Source organism: Akebia trifoliata, chromosome 4, assembly GCF_017979445.1.
Source record: "Akebia trifoliata isolate Shusen 1 chromosome 4, ASM1797944v1, whole genome shotgun sequence".
Taxonomy (NCBI): Eukaryota; Viridiplantae; Streptophyta; class Magnoliopsida; order Ranunculales; family Lardizabalaceae; genus Akebia; species Akebia trifoliata.
In genome coordinates this window covers 20,613,205-20,629,005 of record NC_141378.1, presented here as the reverse complement: position 1 = coordinate 20,629,005, position 15,801 = coordinate 20,613,205, and the positions used below count along the sequence as shown (strand labels likewise).

Sequence of the window (15,801 nt, the reverse complement as noted above, 5' to 3'; positions counted from 1 at the left end):
TAGAAAATATAGTCCATTTCCACAAGAAACATTTTCAATGTGTAAGCATTACATAAATGAAGTACATGTAGACTTTCCACAATCATAACCACCTTAATTTTTCACAAGTAGTTGGACTGTAACTGAAAATTTTCAAAAACAAAAAAATAAAAAAACAAACAAAGGCATCCTTGGAGACAGATCCTACAAGAAAGTCTATACTTTTTGTGCATGGGCAATACATTATTACAAGAACCTACATGGAAACACAATCTTGTAGATCAATTTCTAGTAGTAGATACATTAAATAACCCCATTATCACTCTCTCCTAAAACAAAGCTGAGTAGGTTAACAGGAAGAAATCTACATTCTCCTCTGTTGGAGAATAGTTAACATAAGTCTTGAATTCGAGATTACTTACAAAAGTCAAGATCATGTCGCAGCAACAATGGGAATTGTATATCCCCAGCATTCTGGAGCATGCAATCTTTTGTGTGCTAAAAGAACTGTCAGTGAAAATAGTTTAGATTTCATTTAGATCCCACGGGAATCATCTTGACAATGGCGGCAATTGGCATGCCTAGGAATCCAATGAAAATGCTGAGGAACCACTGTTGTAGAGTGAGTGGAGAGGTGTTTGCAAATGTACCAAGAAACTCAATGATGATGATTTGAAATAGGACAGTACAAGTGAGCACAGACACAAACACATAGTTCTTTAGTATGCCTTTGAAAACATCTATTTTCTCCATCTCCCTAGAGCTTATCTCATTAAACACCTGCAGAATAAGATCACAAAATCAAGGATAAGGTGAAAGCTTCCAGTAAGGTTGGGAATGTAAATTCTGAACTTTAAACAAGTTTACTTTGTAATTTAGATTAGTCGAGATTTTGTAATTTAAACATGACAGATTCTATTGCCACACCAACTTTTGCTAATGCCACCCCAATTCATATGCAATCACCAAAGAATAAGCACACATTGTGGGTGGTGTTAGCAAAAGTTGGTGTGGCAATAGAAGCTCTCTGTAAACATTTTAACTGGTTTTTTTTTTTTGCATAGATAATTTGGGGTAATTTCATTTCGACCCACTCACATTTATGGAACCACAAGCCAATAGGTGACCATTAGATCGAGTAAACTCATACGGAAACTCTGGAATACCCAGGCAACTCATGTTTTCGCACCATTCGTACTCACCAAGCTACCTCACTGATTTATTTCACCTTTGACTCACTATGGATTTAAAAATTCAGTTATACAATCATTGACTGTTGGTTCTGCAGGAGAAACCAAGTCTACCATTCCCTTCAAAATATGTTGTTGTATCTTATGGGAATGCGGGGAGTCAAAAATGAAGAATTGAATGGAAAAATTAATGAAAGATATGAATTGTCTTAACCCATACATGAAATGTATCAACTGTTTAAGTGTCTTATGAGTTTATTGAACAGTCTTGAGCAATGCATGTGTTAGAAATTGCATGCATTACCAGCCTAGGATGGTCAGGGCTATGGTTTAAAATATCGGAATGTATCAGAATGCATCGGTCAATACATATCGGTATCGGCCAAGATCGATATGAAACATTGATCCTAAAACATTCAATGTTTTGGGAATGTATTGGGTGTGTCTCAAATGTATCAGCCGATACCGTATTGGGTATTTTCAATAACCGAAACATTCAATTGATACAATATTTTAAACATGGTATGGCACCATAAAATACTCTATCCCAAAGGCGACTCAACCGCCTTTCAATGTTACCATGCAACACCATCAAATTCACTTATAATTCCATTCAAGCAGTGAACAATGTTTTTTGAATAAGATTCGAGGAGCCATAGAAATACCTGACAAAAGACGAAGGAGTTAAAAATGAGCGTATTGAGAATGAGATCAGATTCAGGTCCTTCAAGACAAAATATAGCTTTTCCTTGCGTCTGGAGATACCATATTATGACAAATTGATAAATCGATTGCCCAAAGATATTCCTCCACATCACATTACTAATGAAATTCCCTTTCCTTCCAACAGGTGCTCTCTTCATTAAATCATCAGTAGGAGGTTCAGTTGCTAGTGCAAGTGCTCCCAATGTATCCATGATCATGTTGACCCAAAGTAGCTGAACAGCCGTGAGTGGGGCACTTCCTGATAAAACAAAAAGATGAGGTAAAATAATAAATAATAAATTCCACTATGAGAAGATAAAGGTTATAAATAAGATTTTTCCTTTTACCAGTCATGCATGCTGAAGAGAAATTAACAATTAAGGCCACCACGTTAACAGTCAGTTGAAACTGCACAAATTTTTGAATATTTATGTAAACTGAACGACCCCATTTGGCCACAGTTGCAATTGTAGAGAAATTGTCGTCTAGAATTATAACATCAGCACTCTCTTTGGCCACCTGAAAAATTGAGAAAAGTTTCTTAAAAAGTTAATATTTTTATAATAATATCAACCAAATCAAGGGAAAAATATAATTGAAATATGGAGAGTTAAAATTAATAAACAGTCTAGCAGATGAGAATGATGTCAACAATACATAAAATGGATACGTTATTGTCAAATGCAAAGACTGAGAGCATGACACTATCAACTAATGTGAAATGGAATAAATAAAGCTATACCATCGTCAGCAATTGTTCTGGTTAAATGTTCAACCGTTACATCAATGCTCTTACAGTGATTGGCAATGCAAAGATACAGTTTTATTTAAGTGTTCTTTGTGCCAATGTGTTCCCCAACACCAAAGGAAATTTTTTTTTCCACATTTATACTTTCCCATTGAAAAACACTAAGTCAGGATTGCACAGAAGTTCCTCATATTAGAATCCTGAGTAGATACTCAGCATATTAAATGTTGTTTAAACTTTAAACAATAGTAGAACCCAATTACACAGTTATGTAACAGAAGAAATCCCTACTCAGTAGAATTTTGTAGGTCATTGGCAAACAGAAACTGTAGAAATTGGGCTTAGACCCATAGCTCAGTTGGTTTGACACATTGCAGAGCAACTTTGAGGTAGTGGTCTACTGATCCTTTTAAGCACTTAAAGTCAATTCTTCAGAAATGACCAACATGCCGAGATCATAGTTGTGTAAAGATACAGGCTAATAGATCTAGTCACCACAAGTAAATCTGAGACCTTGAGGTCCAAAAATTCATTTTGGAATAAAATTGACAAGATCCACACCGTTCTTTAACATGTTAGTACCAACAGAGAAAACATGTAAAAAAAAGTGGAAAATCATGTAATTTTGTAATTCAGATCATATTTACTGGACAAACCCTTTCAGATAAATGGTTAGTGAATAGGATATACAAGGCAAAAAATCTTTAGGAAGATAAAAATAGAGAAAATTGTGATAATACTCGGCCAATACATAAGGTATCTACCAGACTGAAATATTACATGAGTCTTTCCCATGTCAAGACTTCATATGGCCCAAGTCAAAGACAATCAACCAAAACAATGGTCGTAAGTCTAACACGCCAAACCATGCATGGGCCAAATCAAAGTGTGAGCCACCAAGTGAAACTTCTCAATTTAAAACAACCGAAGTGAGATAAGTCAAACCCCATATTAACTAAAAACAAAAAAGATATTTTAAACAATATGCGCTAGTTTTTTTTTTCTTTCTTTTATTAGGAAAGTGAGATTAGTGGTCGGTAACTAGTAGTTGAAAGCAGATTCTCAACCCAGCAATTTGACCAAGTCATACTTGAGTTATCCGGCTCATATCAGATTGTTGGCTTTCCAATTCCTCAGATTTTAAACCTCAAGCTTGCATGCATTCGTGTGAGTTAGCTGCTTAACTATTTCATTAGCAGGAACAGTTTAAGTTTCAATCTATAAGTAAAAACTAGCAGAGATATATAATTAGTAAGAGGATAAACACCTCAGTTCCAGCAATGCCCATTGCAAGTCCAATATCTGCTTCGTGAAGTGCTGGAGCATCATTTGTACCATCGCCAGTCACAGCGACAACTTCGCCAAGCATGTTTTTCAAGTGTTTCACCAATGTATGCTTGTCTAATGGTGAAGATCGAGCCATCACCTGGAAACAAAAAGAGACATTGTTAGTTGAATTCTTCGAATTCCAGAGTAAACTAAGTATTCCAAGATGATTCAAATATAAATATAAATATAAATACAAAGATAGGGAGTAACATAACACCTGAATTTTTGGAATTATTTCTTGCAACTCCTCGAGACTCTTCTCACGAAAAACTGGACCTTCAATTGCTATACCCCCATCAGTTAGAATCCCGCATTCTCGAGCAATTGCCTTCGCTGTGTTTATGTTATCCCCTGTGACCATCCTTACCGTAATCCCAGCAGATCTGCATATTGCAACGGACTCTTTGACCCCAGGACGGACGGGATCTTTAATACCCACAATTCCAATACAAGTATACCCTGAAACTGGAATTGGGTCCGTGGCAGAGAATTCATTTCCCACGTCCATGTAAGCAAGGCATAGAGTTCGAAGAGCTTCAGTAGCAAACCGTTCAATTGTGTCCATGAGATGGTTTATAGATGATTCGTCAAGGGCAACAACCTCACCATTTGAGTTTATAACCTTATCACATGCAGCCAAAATTATTTCCGAAGCACCTTTACAATGGGCTCGGAGACCTCCTTCAGGAAGTTTTAGCACTACTCCCATTCTCTTCTTCTCGGAATTGAATGGCTCCACTTTTATAAGCTTGGATGCTTGGCGCTCTGCCTGAAAATCTCCCCCAAGTGACATACCAAACTCCAATATGGCGGACTCTGTCGGTGTTCCTAAAATCTCAAGGTTTCCATCTTTGTTAACCACAATTTCTCCACCTGTGTTATTAAATATTGATTGGAGAAGAATTTTCGAGGCAATATCAGGGATTTCTGAGCGGAGACTAAGAGCCGCGGCGGGGCTATCCACATCCTTAATATTTCCACAAATGCATGCTTTCACAACGGTCATGTGGTTGGTAGTGAGTGTCCCAGTCTTGTCACTACAGATGCAAGTGGCGGACCCCATCGTCTCACAAGCCGCAAGATGTCGGACGAGTGCCTTATCATTCATCATCTTCTTCATGGCAAAGGCAAGGCTCAAGGTCACAGCCAAAGGTAAACCCTCGGGAACTGCAACAACAACAATTGTTACTGCGATAGCAAAGTACTCCAACATCTCTAACGCATCATCTCCAGACCAGCTCCAATGAGCCCCCTCTTGCAACTTACGGCTGAACAAGCCTTGTACCAAGACTGCAAAGGTCACAACAGCAAAGAACAGACCTATTTTCCCAATTAGAGTCGCCACTCCATTTAGTTTAACCTGCAACGGGGTCTCATCATTCCCCCCCTCACTAAGGGTAGCCATCAACTTTCCCCATTGGGTCCTCATCCCTACGGTGGTTACTAGCATCATGCAGGACCCATCTTGGACTTTGGTTCCAGACAACATAAAAGGATTCTGTTTGTTCACATTCACCGGTTCACTCTCTCCTGTTAAACTGGATTCGTTTATGAGCACGGAGAACCCCGATATGAAAAGTCCATCTGTTGGAACCTGGTCTCCTATACCAAGATGAACAATATCGCCGGGAAGTAGATCATATATCGAGATCTTTTGCCTGAACCCATTCCGTGTAACCTGAATGGCAATCTTCTTCTTCTCCTTGTCCAAATCTTGGAACTGTAGAGATTGTTTATAATCACTTGTTGCAGTGACGAATACAACCAATAGGATGCTTGCGACGATTCCAAGACCATCATGGGCCCCATGCGGCCATCCTTCTGTGGCTATACCAACAATCAGTGATACAAAGGCACATACAGCAAGAATCATGAGAGTCATATCTTGAAAAGATTCCCATACAAATACCCAGAAACTTCGTACTTGGCTTTCAGTGAATTTATTGATTCCATAAGTTTCTTCTCTTCGTCTCAGAAAGTTCTCTTCGGTGGTGATACCATTGGTGGTTGATGTGGAGAGCTTGTCTGCTATACCTTCCACCCCACCATGCACTTTTAGTTTCTTTATATCGTGGCCTTCGACAATGGATCCCAACTCGTCAGCACAAATATGAAATCCTGCGGCTTTGACTTTCTCTGGTACAGTGTATTGGATTGACTTTATACCTGAACACATTTAAGGAAATTAATATCAAGCATCTTAATCAGACACACCCCTTGAGTATGACAGTTTTCAGAAGAGCCTTACCATCAATAAACTGAATTGCAGCTTTAGAAACCAAAACTACAACTCTCAACTGCTCCTGCAATATGCAACACGATCATTAGCAAAATATAAAAGCAAGAACATTAGTTCAGAGATGCTCCAACCAGTACAAGAGAATGTGTTCTTCTGAAAGGCTTCCCACTCATAAGAACAGAATAAGCCTTAATTTTCAATTGTGCCGTTCTTGTTTTAGTGGTGATTTTTTTTTTTTTTTTGTTTGCACAATCTTTTATAAACAATTAAATAATTTTCATTATTAAGTAAATAAATTTGAAGGAAGGTTGGACATGTGTGAATCCTTCTTGGGTTTAAGGAAGCACTATCCCCAGAATTCAACAAATCGGGGATTGTGCTTGCACTACATGTCAGAGACTAAATACTTGATCACTTTACAGAATTAGTTATTGAGAAAATCCTCATGTTCATTCAAACTAATTTATCAATAAAACAAATCAAACCTCGAGTTAAAGCAATAGAGAACTAGAAAGAATAAATTCCTACAACACATTGACTATAAACCACCACTATCTGAATTTTCAAATTAGGATTCCTGCTCAATTGAACAACCTTTAAATGGAGCATTGGTTTCCAACCATGTCTAAATTCAGCAATACCGTTAATCCCAAAAATAATCATAAAACTTTTAGAAGTCCTTGACTAGCTCATATCATAGACAAAACATTATGCAATTTACATGTATGTCTCACATGATTAAAATATGGTTTTTGTGAAGTTATTCAAACAAAAGATTCAATAATTGAAGACTGTCTCGCAAACAATGTTAATTTAGATAATTTACTTGTCATACAACTAGTGCCTTAAATGTATACCTCATAGAGTAAAGTAATGGGCTGTTTACCAATTCAAAATAAGTCCAAAAAGGACTTACATAAGCCAAAAACAATTTTCCAATTGAGAAAAATCTAAAATACTTCCAAGCCCAAAAATTGGAACATAAATCTAGAGTCCAATAAAATGGACTGATTCAGAGAATCAGTTCCCAGCAGGCCAGACGAACCTACTGATTTCAAGCTGATGATAAAAAAAGCTTAGCACATTTTCAAGGTCTCTATCATGAGAAATCTAAAATCTGACAACTTTGTTATCTCGAACCCTCATCAAATGCACATCATGAAGTACAAAATGCACCTCAAGAGCACGCATCTGAACCAAGGCCTCCTCCATTGCTCACGCATGCATGAACACTTGGTGCTACTACATAGCACCTGACTAGCCCAGATCAATAGTACATGTTAGTTTATTACGTTACAAAGGTGATAACTTATATGCTATACTCCCTATCTAATCCTAAGAACTTATTCCCACTTACAAAACCCATTTATTTGTGGATATATGTTATTTGCAGATGACGTAGTTTTAGTTTATTTTTTTTATGAGTAATGACATAGTATTAGTTGATAAGACTAGAGAGGGAGTCAATGCAAAATCAAAACTCTAAAGACGTACTTTGGAGTGTCCAAGACTTCAGAATAAATAGAACCAAGACAAGTTAAGTAGAATACAAGTTCAGTATTAATCCACATATCGATGGAATAGAAAATAAAAGTAGATAGTCAAGGGATGGGTTCCCCTTTCCCTCCCCTGTGACCCCTCCCCTTCCCTTCCCAGAAAACGTTAGTCTCCTGGGGGGGAAGGCATTCAGACTCTCCTCCAAAGTGACCTTTTCCGCTGCTTCCGTTCTTTTGTACAAAAGGATGGAAAGATTGTGGAATGATGCTGCCTGCCTAGAATTTTTTTCGATACTAATCTACAAGATTAGAGCTCGAATCGTTAAATTAAATGAAATTTTTTATAGGATTACAGAAAGACCCATAGTTTTAAATCTCATCTAAGACCGAGACAACTCGTCCAAATTTTAGTTTGAATGAAGCTAAATGTTAGGCAATTTAGTAGTATAGTGATAGATTGATTATAGCAAAGCCGAGGATGCCGAGATGGATGAGTAAAAAAGCATGAAAAAGATCAAATTAGAAATGAACATATTTTGAAATTTGGGGGACACGAGAAAGGCCCAGTGGATTGAGGTAGTGAGAACAGATATGAACACACTTATATAATAACAGAAAACACAATCTAATTAACAAGATTCCCTTCAGCTGATCCTTAATTTTATTGGGATAAGGTTTTGATGATGATTTTTACTTTTATTTTTAAATGTTTGACCATATTGTTTTTCCTTAATTACAGGTTTACATAATTATATAAGAATTTGTATTATTGGAGATTTTAAAAAAAAATGGAAATAAGAGAGAGAGAGACCAGATTGGTGCGCGTGGTGCGACGCATAGCCTCGGCTTCAAAACGCTTAGACAAATTAGCAGTAAAGCGGAACCTGCGAGTTGGGTTCCTTACGAAACCACAAACATTTCTCCATCGTTGAAGGGCTTCATCTGACGAATTCTTCGGCTTCACTCCTCCAAAGTTTTCATTCAAATAACTCTCCATATTTCCTTCTTTTTTTCAACAACAGAAAATATCTTAGAAATTTGAAGCACAGATCTCTCCCTCAAATACTAAATGAGAAAAAGAAACTTCGTGGAATAACTGGAATCTGAAATTGCTTAAAAGTCCATGACCTGACAGAGTCGTCTCCATGAATAAAACTAAAAGCAATAATGGACTTGTCAAAAAGAAAGTTCCAGCTCGTTTCCTCTGTCTCTGTGTCTGAGCATTTCTTTATTCTTTCTTTGTTCCTTCGACGCAATGACTCACTAACTTTCCTCTTTTTTTTTTTTTTCTGAAAAAATACAGAGTAAGAAAAACAAATCAAGAGAAGAAGGAAAGATGTGAGATGGGAGAAGGATTGATTGATTTGGATCCGAAATTATAGAGAGAAGAGACAACAGACACAGAGAACTTTCTCCGATGGTTTGGGAACGGACCCCAAAACAGTGGATCAAATTAAACTGTATATTTTAAAGTCCACCCACCAAGTAAATTATTCCGAGTACGGCTATCGAACGCGGCCACCCAACACGACCCACCTAAACGTCAACCCGTTTAATCCGTTTTTCACGAGTTTAGTTGTTATGTGATTAATGTCGTTAACTTGTAGTTTTAAATAGGGGTGCAATTTGGTCCGGTTCAAATTGAGAATCGAATCAAATCGATAATTTTAGGGTAGTTTCGTTTGGTTTGGAATAAATTGCGATTTGATTCTAGGTTACAAAAAATCGATTAATTTTGTTTAATTATTGGATTAAGCTCGTATAGAATTAAATTAAATCGAGAATCAATCTCCTATGCAATAAATAAATATATATGTATATAATAATTTTCATAAATTATTTTAGGAGTTAGGACATATATTAGTCATCTTTTATGGATAAACTAATGATTTTTTATGGATAAATTAGTTATTTATTGTATGCAATTTTATGTTTATTATATATTTCTTTTTTACATTAAAGAATATTATTTACAATTTATAGAATATTGACAACCCATAGAATTGAATCGAACCAAACCGACTTTAGTTCGGTTTGGTTCTGATTATTATTTAGAGGAATTGACCTATGTTGGTTCGGTTCCAATTTGATCTCAAACCAAACCAAATTGCACCCCTAGTTTTAAATATATTAAGAATTTTTTAAATTATTCATTTTTTTATATTTGAATTTCAAAAAAAAAAAAATCTGAATATTTTTTTTAAATCTATAAAATATAAAAGATATTTTTCAAATAATTAATGATAAATTTTTATTTACAAAATAATAAAAAAATACTATCTTATTAAATAAATTATTTATTTATATTTATATTTATTTTTAGATTCTTAATATGGTGATCCATGTGGGCAAAATGACTCTTAATAAGACTTAAGATCTTACTAAGTAAGGATAGTATGCCTATGATAATGAAATACACTTTGAAACTAAATAATAATAAAATTATAACACTTTTCTTAATAAATTAGTAAGGAAAGTTTTCTGACCCATCATCTTCTAAGAACATGATCCAATGCCATATGGTTATAAAAGATAAAATTATATTAACTTTCAAGAAAATTCAAAAGAAAGTTATTTATCATCATTGAACTTAGTTTATGGTTGTGTGACTTTATCTTTTAGTAATAGTATTTTATTTTTGGTGGTAAAAATGAAATTTATTTTTTTCAATAAAACTAAGAATTTTATTAAATATGTTATACATAGATTGGATCAGGTATACTTATTTATAAATGAGTTGGGTTTGTAGTTAAGTTTTTTATATGACTATTAAATGAGTTGGTTTGGGTTTGATAAATTTTCATAATACCCTTACCTCAACGTGATAGGAACACGACCCGGTCCGACCCATTACCACCCCTAATTATACCCAAAGTTTTGGGTAAATATTTGAATTACTCCCTTGTTTTTTCAATCTGATGGCATGCCTCCGTTGACTTGGGTCTTCTCTTATATCTTAAAGAAAAATGACCTAAATACCTTCATCTTCAACCTTTAAAATCGTGTTCAAGGTCTTTAATTTTTAGGATAAATTTTTTTTTTTTATCTTTTCATTTTTGTAGGTAAAAAAATTAGTGGTTAGTAATAAGCAAGTGAAAGCGCAAATTCTGAAGTTGGGTCATCATAGCAATATTCAAACTTTAACCAACTTAACAAGCTTGCACCTTTCAATTTCTTTTAATCTATCCAACCATATCTCCATCCTTTGTTTTCAAACTCTCCTTAAGTCTTTTGTAGAAAATCCTTGATTTTTTATCCAAAATTTCATATATATATATATATATATATATATATATATATATATATATATATATATATATATATATATATATATATATATATATAATACATTTTCATGAATCTTATCTTGTCTTGATGTTTGAATGTTGTACTAAGGGTATCAATTGAGTTCGCTAACTGTTCTTGGTCCTTCCAAAGAAATAAAGTTTAGGGTTGGCCTTGATCTTGAGACCAAAAGGCAAGATTGGGCTAAAAAAAAATTAATCCTTTAAATCCGGTTTAGACTAGAGCTTAACAATGCTCAACTTGGACTGTCAAATCAGCAAGTATTTATTATATGTATATCTTATGCATAGAGAGATGTATTATTTTATGACAAAGACAATTAAAATATATCATAAATAAATAATAAGTTTAGCTTCATCTCAAACTATTTTTTCAACTAGGATATATATTAGAACCCTATTTCAATGAAAAAATAATATCAAATGGTTCCAAATGATTTTTATGAAAAGCATAAATTTAAAGTTTTTATTTATTTTTTAATAGAAGCCAAAAATAACTTGAAGTTAGCTACCTTTGGTCTAATAGGATATATAGCTGATTTAAGGTATAGTTCTCTCTTTAGGGTCAAATTAGGATACAATGAATCATAGGCCATACCTTACCCATTAACCCATAATGATTCTAAGTTGAAGTAGATAAAATTTTAAGCTTTCACTTGCAAGGGGGGAACAGAGTTAGTCTTAAACCTTGGGTTTCTTGCGCTAGGTCTAAAATTTAATAGGACCCACAGGCTAAAATTGATGGGTCGAGTTTGTTGGTCACCTCACTCATCCTTAGGGATTGGTCCTACTCGCAAGGGTGGGGATACCCCAAGGTCTTTATTAAATAAATAACCTTAATAAAGAGAGTCGAACCTAAGACGTGGGAACACTTTCCACATGTCTTACCAACCTGCTAAGTTGGCATCTTTCAAAACCTTAAGATTTCAAGATTGGTTTTGAGGTTGAAAAAAATAAAGGAATGAAGATGAGTTGTTTCGTTTTTGAAACTAATAAAGGTGAAAATGATGATATTCAAGTCATTTTTTAATAGCCTATAACGGAAGATTGAATTTGAAGAGGCATATCCTCCCTTTGAAAGTGTAAGGGTATCGCATATACTCTCTAAAACGTGAAGTGCATGCGCCTGAAACACCCAATAGAGTACCCTTTTTTTTTTTTGGATAGACATTCTAATACTTATTTACTTCTTTTTTGGGGCTGATTAGGACATATACTAGTACATATAAAAGTGCATTAAATACACTTTAAAATTTGGAATATGAGGGTATTTTGGTAAAAAAATAACTTTTTAAAGGGCATTTTCGATACAAAATCCAATTTCCAAATTGTGTTTATTGCACTTCAACTTTTTTCTTAGGGCACACGTTAACAAGAACCTTATTTGAGATACCCCAATGTCTTCACCTAGTGAATACTTTGAAAAAAAAAAACATGATCTAAATACCATCATCTTTAATCTATATTCAAAGCCTTAATTTTTGTTTAAAGGATGTGATGATAGTTGAAGATGATATAGATTTTAAAAAGAAGATTAAAATAATTGCCCAAGAAGTTAGAGAGCTTGGATTTTGGGGATGGATTTGTTGCTAAAGGTTGAAGACAAATGAGAGTATTTAGGTCATTGTATAAAGTCTTTCAAGTTAGACAGAGGACAAATGATATTTCACCACTTCTAAAATACATAGGCATCTCATAAGGATAGTGTAAAAGGGCACCCTAATTATTATCAAGGGCACCCCAACACCATAGTCAATTATTTTATCTTATACGGGTTAAAAATTTAGGAATGGACTGATTTTTCATGAGGAGATCATTCTCACAAAAAATCAGTCCATTCTTAAATTTTTAATCCTTTTAAATGTGGTTTACAAAAAAAATGAATGATTTACAATTCTTCAACTTATTTTAATAGGATAAGAAGTTTCAGAATAGACTAATTTTTTATGAGATAATCAATCCCCTCATCATAGAGATCATCCTCACTAAAAATCAAAACTCATTATAAAACTTTTAATTCATATAAGACAAAATAATTTGACAATGGTATCGGGTGCTCTTAGTAATAATTAGGGTGCATTTAACACTATCTCTCTCATATAAAGTATGGCATGTCAAATCAACTTTGTTAAAAAAAAAAAATTAAGAATAAATTACATTTTAACCCCTTATAATTTAACATAATTTCATTTTAACCCTTAAATATTTTGATAATTACACTTACATTCCTTATAATTATCTAAGGGTTTCACTTACCCCCTTTCATCAAATTGCTGTCAACCCACTTGTTAAGTTTCTTTTGTAATGACTATCTCACCGTTTTTAAATTGTTATTCTTATTTATGAACAAAATTATGCCGATGAAAAATGAGTTCAATGCATGTTTAGACAGGACCATGTTAATTTTGGTTTTAAATAATATAAAATAAGAGAGTAAAATAGTAAAAAAACATCTAAATTTTAACCCGTTAGTGAAAGGTGAGGTAAATGTAATTATCAAAATGTTATAAGGTTAAAATGGAAATATTTTAAATTACAGGGGTCAAAGTATAATTTACCCTTAAAAAAAAAAAAAAATTAACGAAATATCTTGTTTTCTTCCATTCTTAACTTCCAGTTATTTTATCGGAAAGAATATTGGAAGTGGGTCCCACTTTTCAGGTAACGATGTTGACTGATTGGTCCACAACAGAGTACTTTTCTCTCAACGCGTTCGCATCTAATAACGCGTATACGAAATGGACCGGTCCTGTATACCTTTTCTGTAGAATAATGATTTCTACATAATAACACGTTAACGCGTAAACTCTGCTGACGTGGTGTGGACATGGAACCATATATCTTTGTCCTCGGGACTTCTTTATTTTAGAGATTCTTCATGTTTTTTCACCCCATTTATTGGTTGATGAATCGGCAAACACGCCGTCGGAATACTCTTTCTTTATTTTAGAGATTCTTCATATTTTTTCTCGCCCCCCACCCTTGGTGTATTGGTTGAATTAGCAAACACGCCCAACAGCTCTGACTTTGACTTAGGTCAAAGTTTCCAGAGCTGGTTGATATGTTTTTTGAAATGTTCAAATTCATTGCTGAGAAATGACTTAAAAGAGTAAAATAATAGAGACTTTTAGTCTTTTTCCATGTTGAAATCATTGGTAATTGTATTAGACCCCCTATCTATTTAAAATAAGGGTTGTGGTGAAATTATCTCTATTATCAATATAAAGGTAATTATGATTTGAATTTTTATTTATTTTTACCTACTTTTATCATTTAGGATCTTTCAATCAAGTTTTTTTTCTTTTTTGTTTATGTTCATGATAAGAAATCTACTATAGTCATTGAGATGATCGTTTTCGTGATTCAAGTCCCAAAATTTATTGCATAAAGTAATGAAAAATCCTTAAAAGATTTATACATCAACATAACCAAATGATGCTCATGATTTTGAAAATAAAACAAAAAGATAGGTTTGAAATATTTTAATATCATTTAAAACAGAATCAATGATACGATAATTGATTGGGAAACAATGATTGGTGAAGTTGATATAGAGTGCATGCATGATAGTAGAAATCACTATCATATTTTATTTATGATAGTGTAAACACATAACATGATCGCTACAATAGTACAATGACCACTTGATCACTATAATAGTGTAGCGATTACTATAATAACGTAACAATCACTTCAATGGTATAGTGAAATAAAAGTGTCCCCAATCCATGGGAACGAATCCATTTTATGGTTTTGAGAAACCCCTTTAATGAGATATAATGGAGTCGCCACTTAGTTCTAGTTCTAGTTCTAAAAATGAAGAGTGATTCAAAAAGTATACAAAGTCAAAAGTCTATAAAGAGAACAAGTCTGGTGATCAGGTTACGAGATTGGAAAGTATTAGGCATCAATTTCGCTCGGTGAAAGTTGGCCTTTACTTCTACCAAAAAATCTACATTGCAAAATTTTAGATCCTAAACTCTAAAAAAGTAATAAAAGTTGCATCTTTAGTGTGGTAGATGGTTGATTATGGTAGAGAGTCCCTTATAAATTTGGCGGTGAGTGATCCTTTTGTGATGTTCTTGGATCAATGTCCATCTCCAAATCAAATTCCGAACTAGATGAAAACTACCTTGATTATTTTTTATTGTTGTTTACGATTTGATTGATTTTGAGAGCCTTTTTGGTTATTTGTTGGATGAAAATTGAAGCCGAAAGTCTTGATATTGAGTTGGGACTTCAATTTTAAGGTTTTGAAAGGGTTTTGATGATTTTCTCCTAGAGTTTCTAATGACATACGAATTTGGGGTATATGAGTTCTTATTTATAGAAATTTTTTATAAGCTTAAATTTAGATTAAGGGTTACCTATTTGGTTTTAGATAATGGTTCCAACCAATAAAATTGGATCTCTTTGACTTTTCCCTTTTTTACGCGTTTGCTGAGTAGGTTTGGATGGTGTTTGGTCATTGCCTAACCACTAGAAAAGGGCATCCACGAGTATGGACTCATGGTTAGAAACAAACGACATCTCCACGAAACCACTGTCACCAAGTAGGGGCAGTCGAGTTAGGAATGTAGAAATCCTCCAAGAAGAAGCATGTAAATAATAATAACATTATTTTAAGTTCTTGATTAGTTTATCTCATAAACTAAACAATATGCAATTTACATGTCCATCTCACATGATTAAAATATGGTATTCGTTAAGTCATTCAAATGAAAGATTCAATAATTGAAGACTGTTTGTCTCACAAAAAAAATATTTAATTTAGATAATTTATTTGTTATGCAACTATGTAAAATTACAA

The 15,801-nt window shown here is 33.9% G+C and overlaps 1 protein-coding gene across 1 annotated transcript; it reads right to left on the bottom strand.

Annotated features, from left to right (window-relative positions):
* LOC147404410 (calcium-transporting ATPase 2, plasma membrane-type-like) lies at window positions 1-9,132 on the bottom strand. The gene is made up of 7 exons (XM_086440348.1): window positions 8,498-9,132; window positions 6,200-6,254; window positions 4,169-6,117; window positions 3,890-4,048; window positions 2,222-2,393; window positions 1,835-2,133; window positions 1-759 (listed from the first exon to the last, which is right to left on the bottom strand). Exons 1-7 carry the CDS (start codon window positions 8,681-8,683, stop codon window positions 511-513), a joined length of 3,069 nt encoding a protein of 1,022 aa, XP_086296474.1. The 5' UTR covers window positions 8,684-9,132; the 3' UTR covers window positions 1-510.
* Between the last annotated feature and the right edge of the window lie 6,669 nt (window positions 9,133-15,801).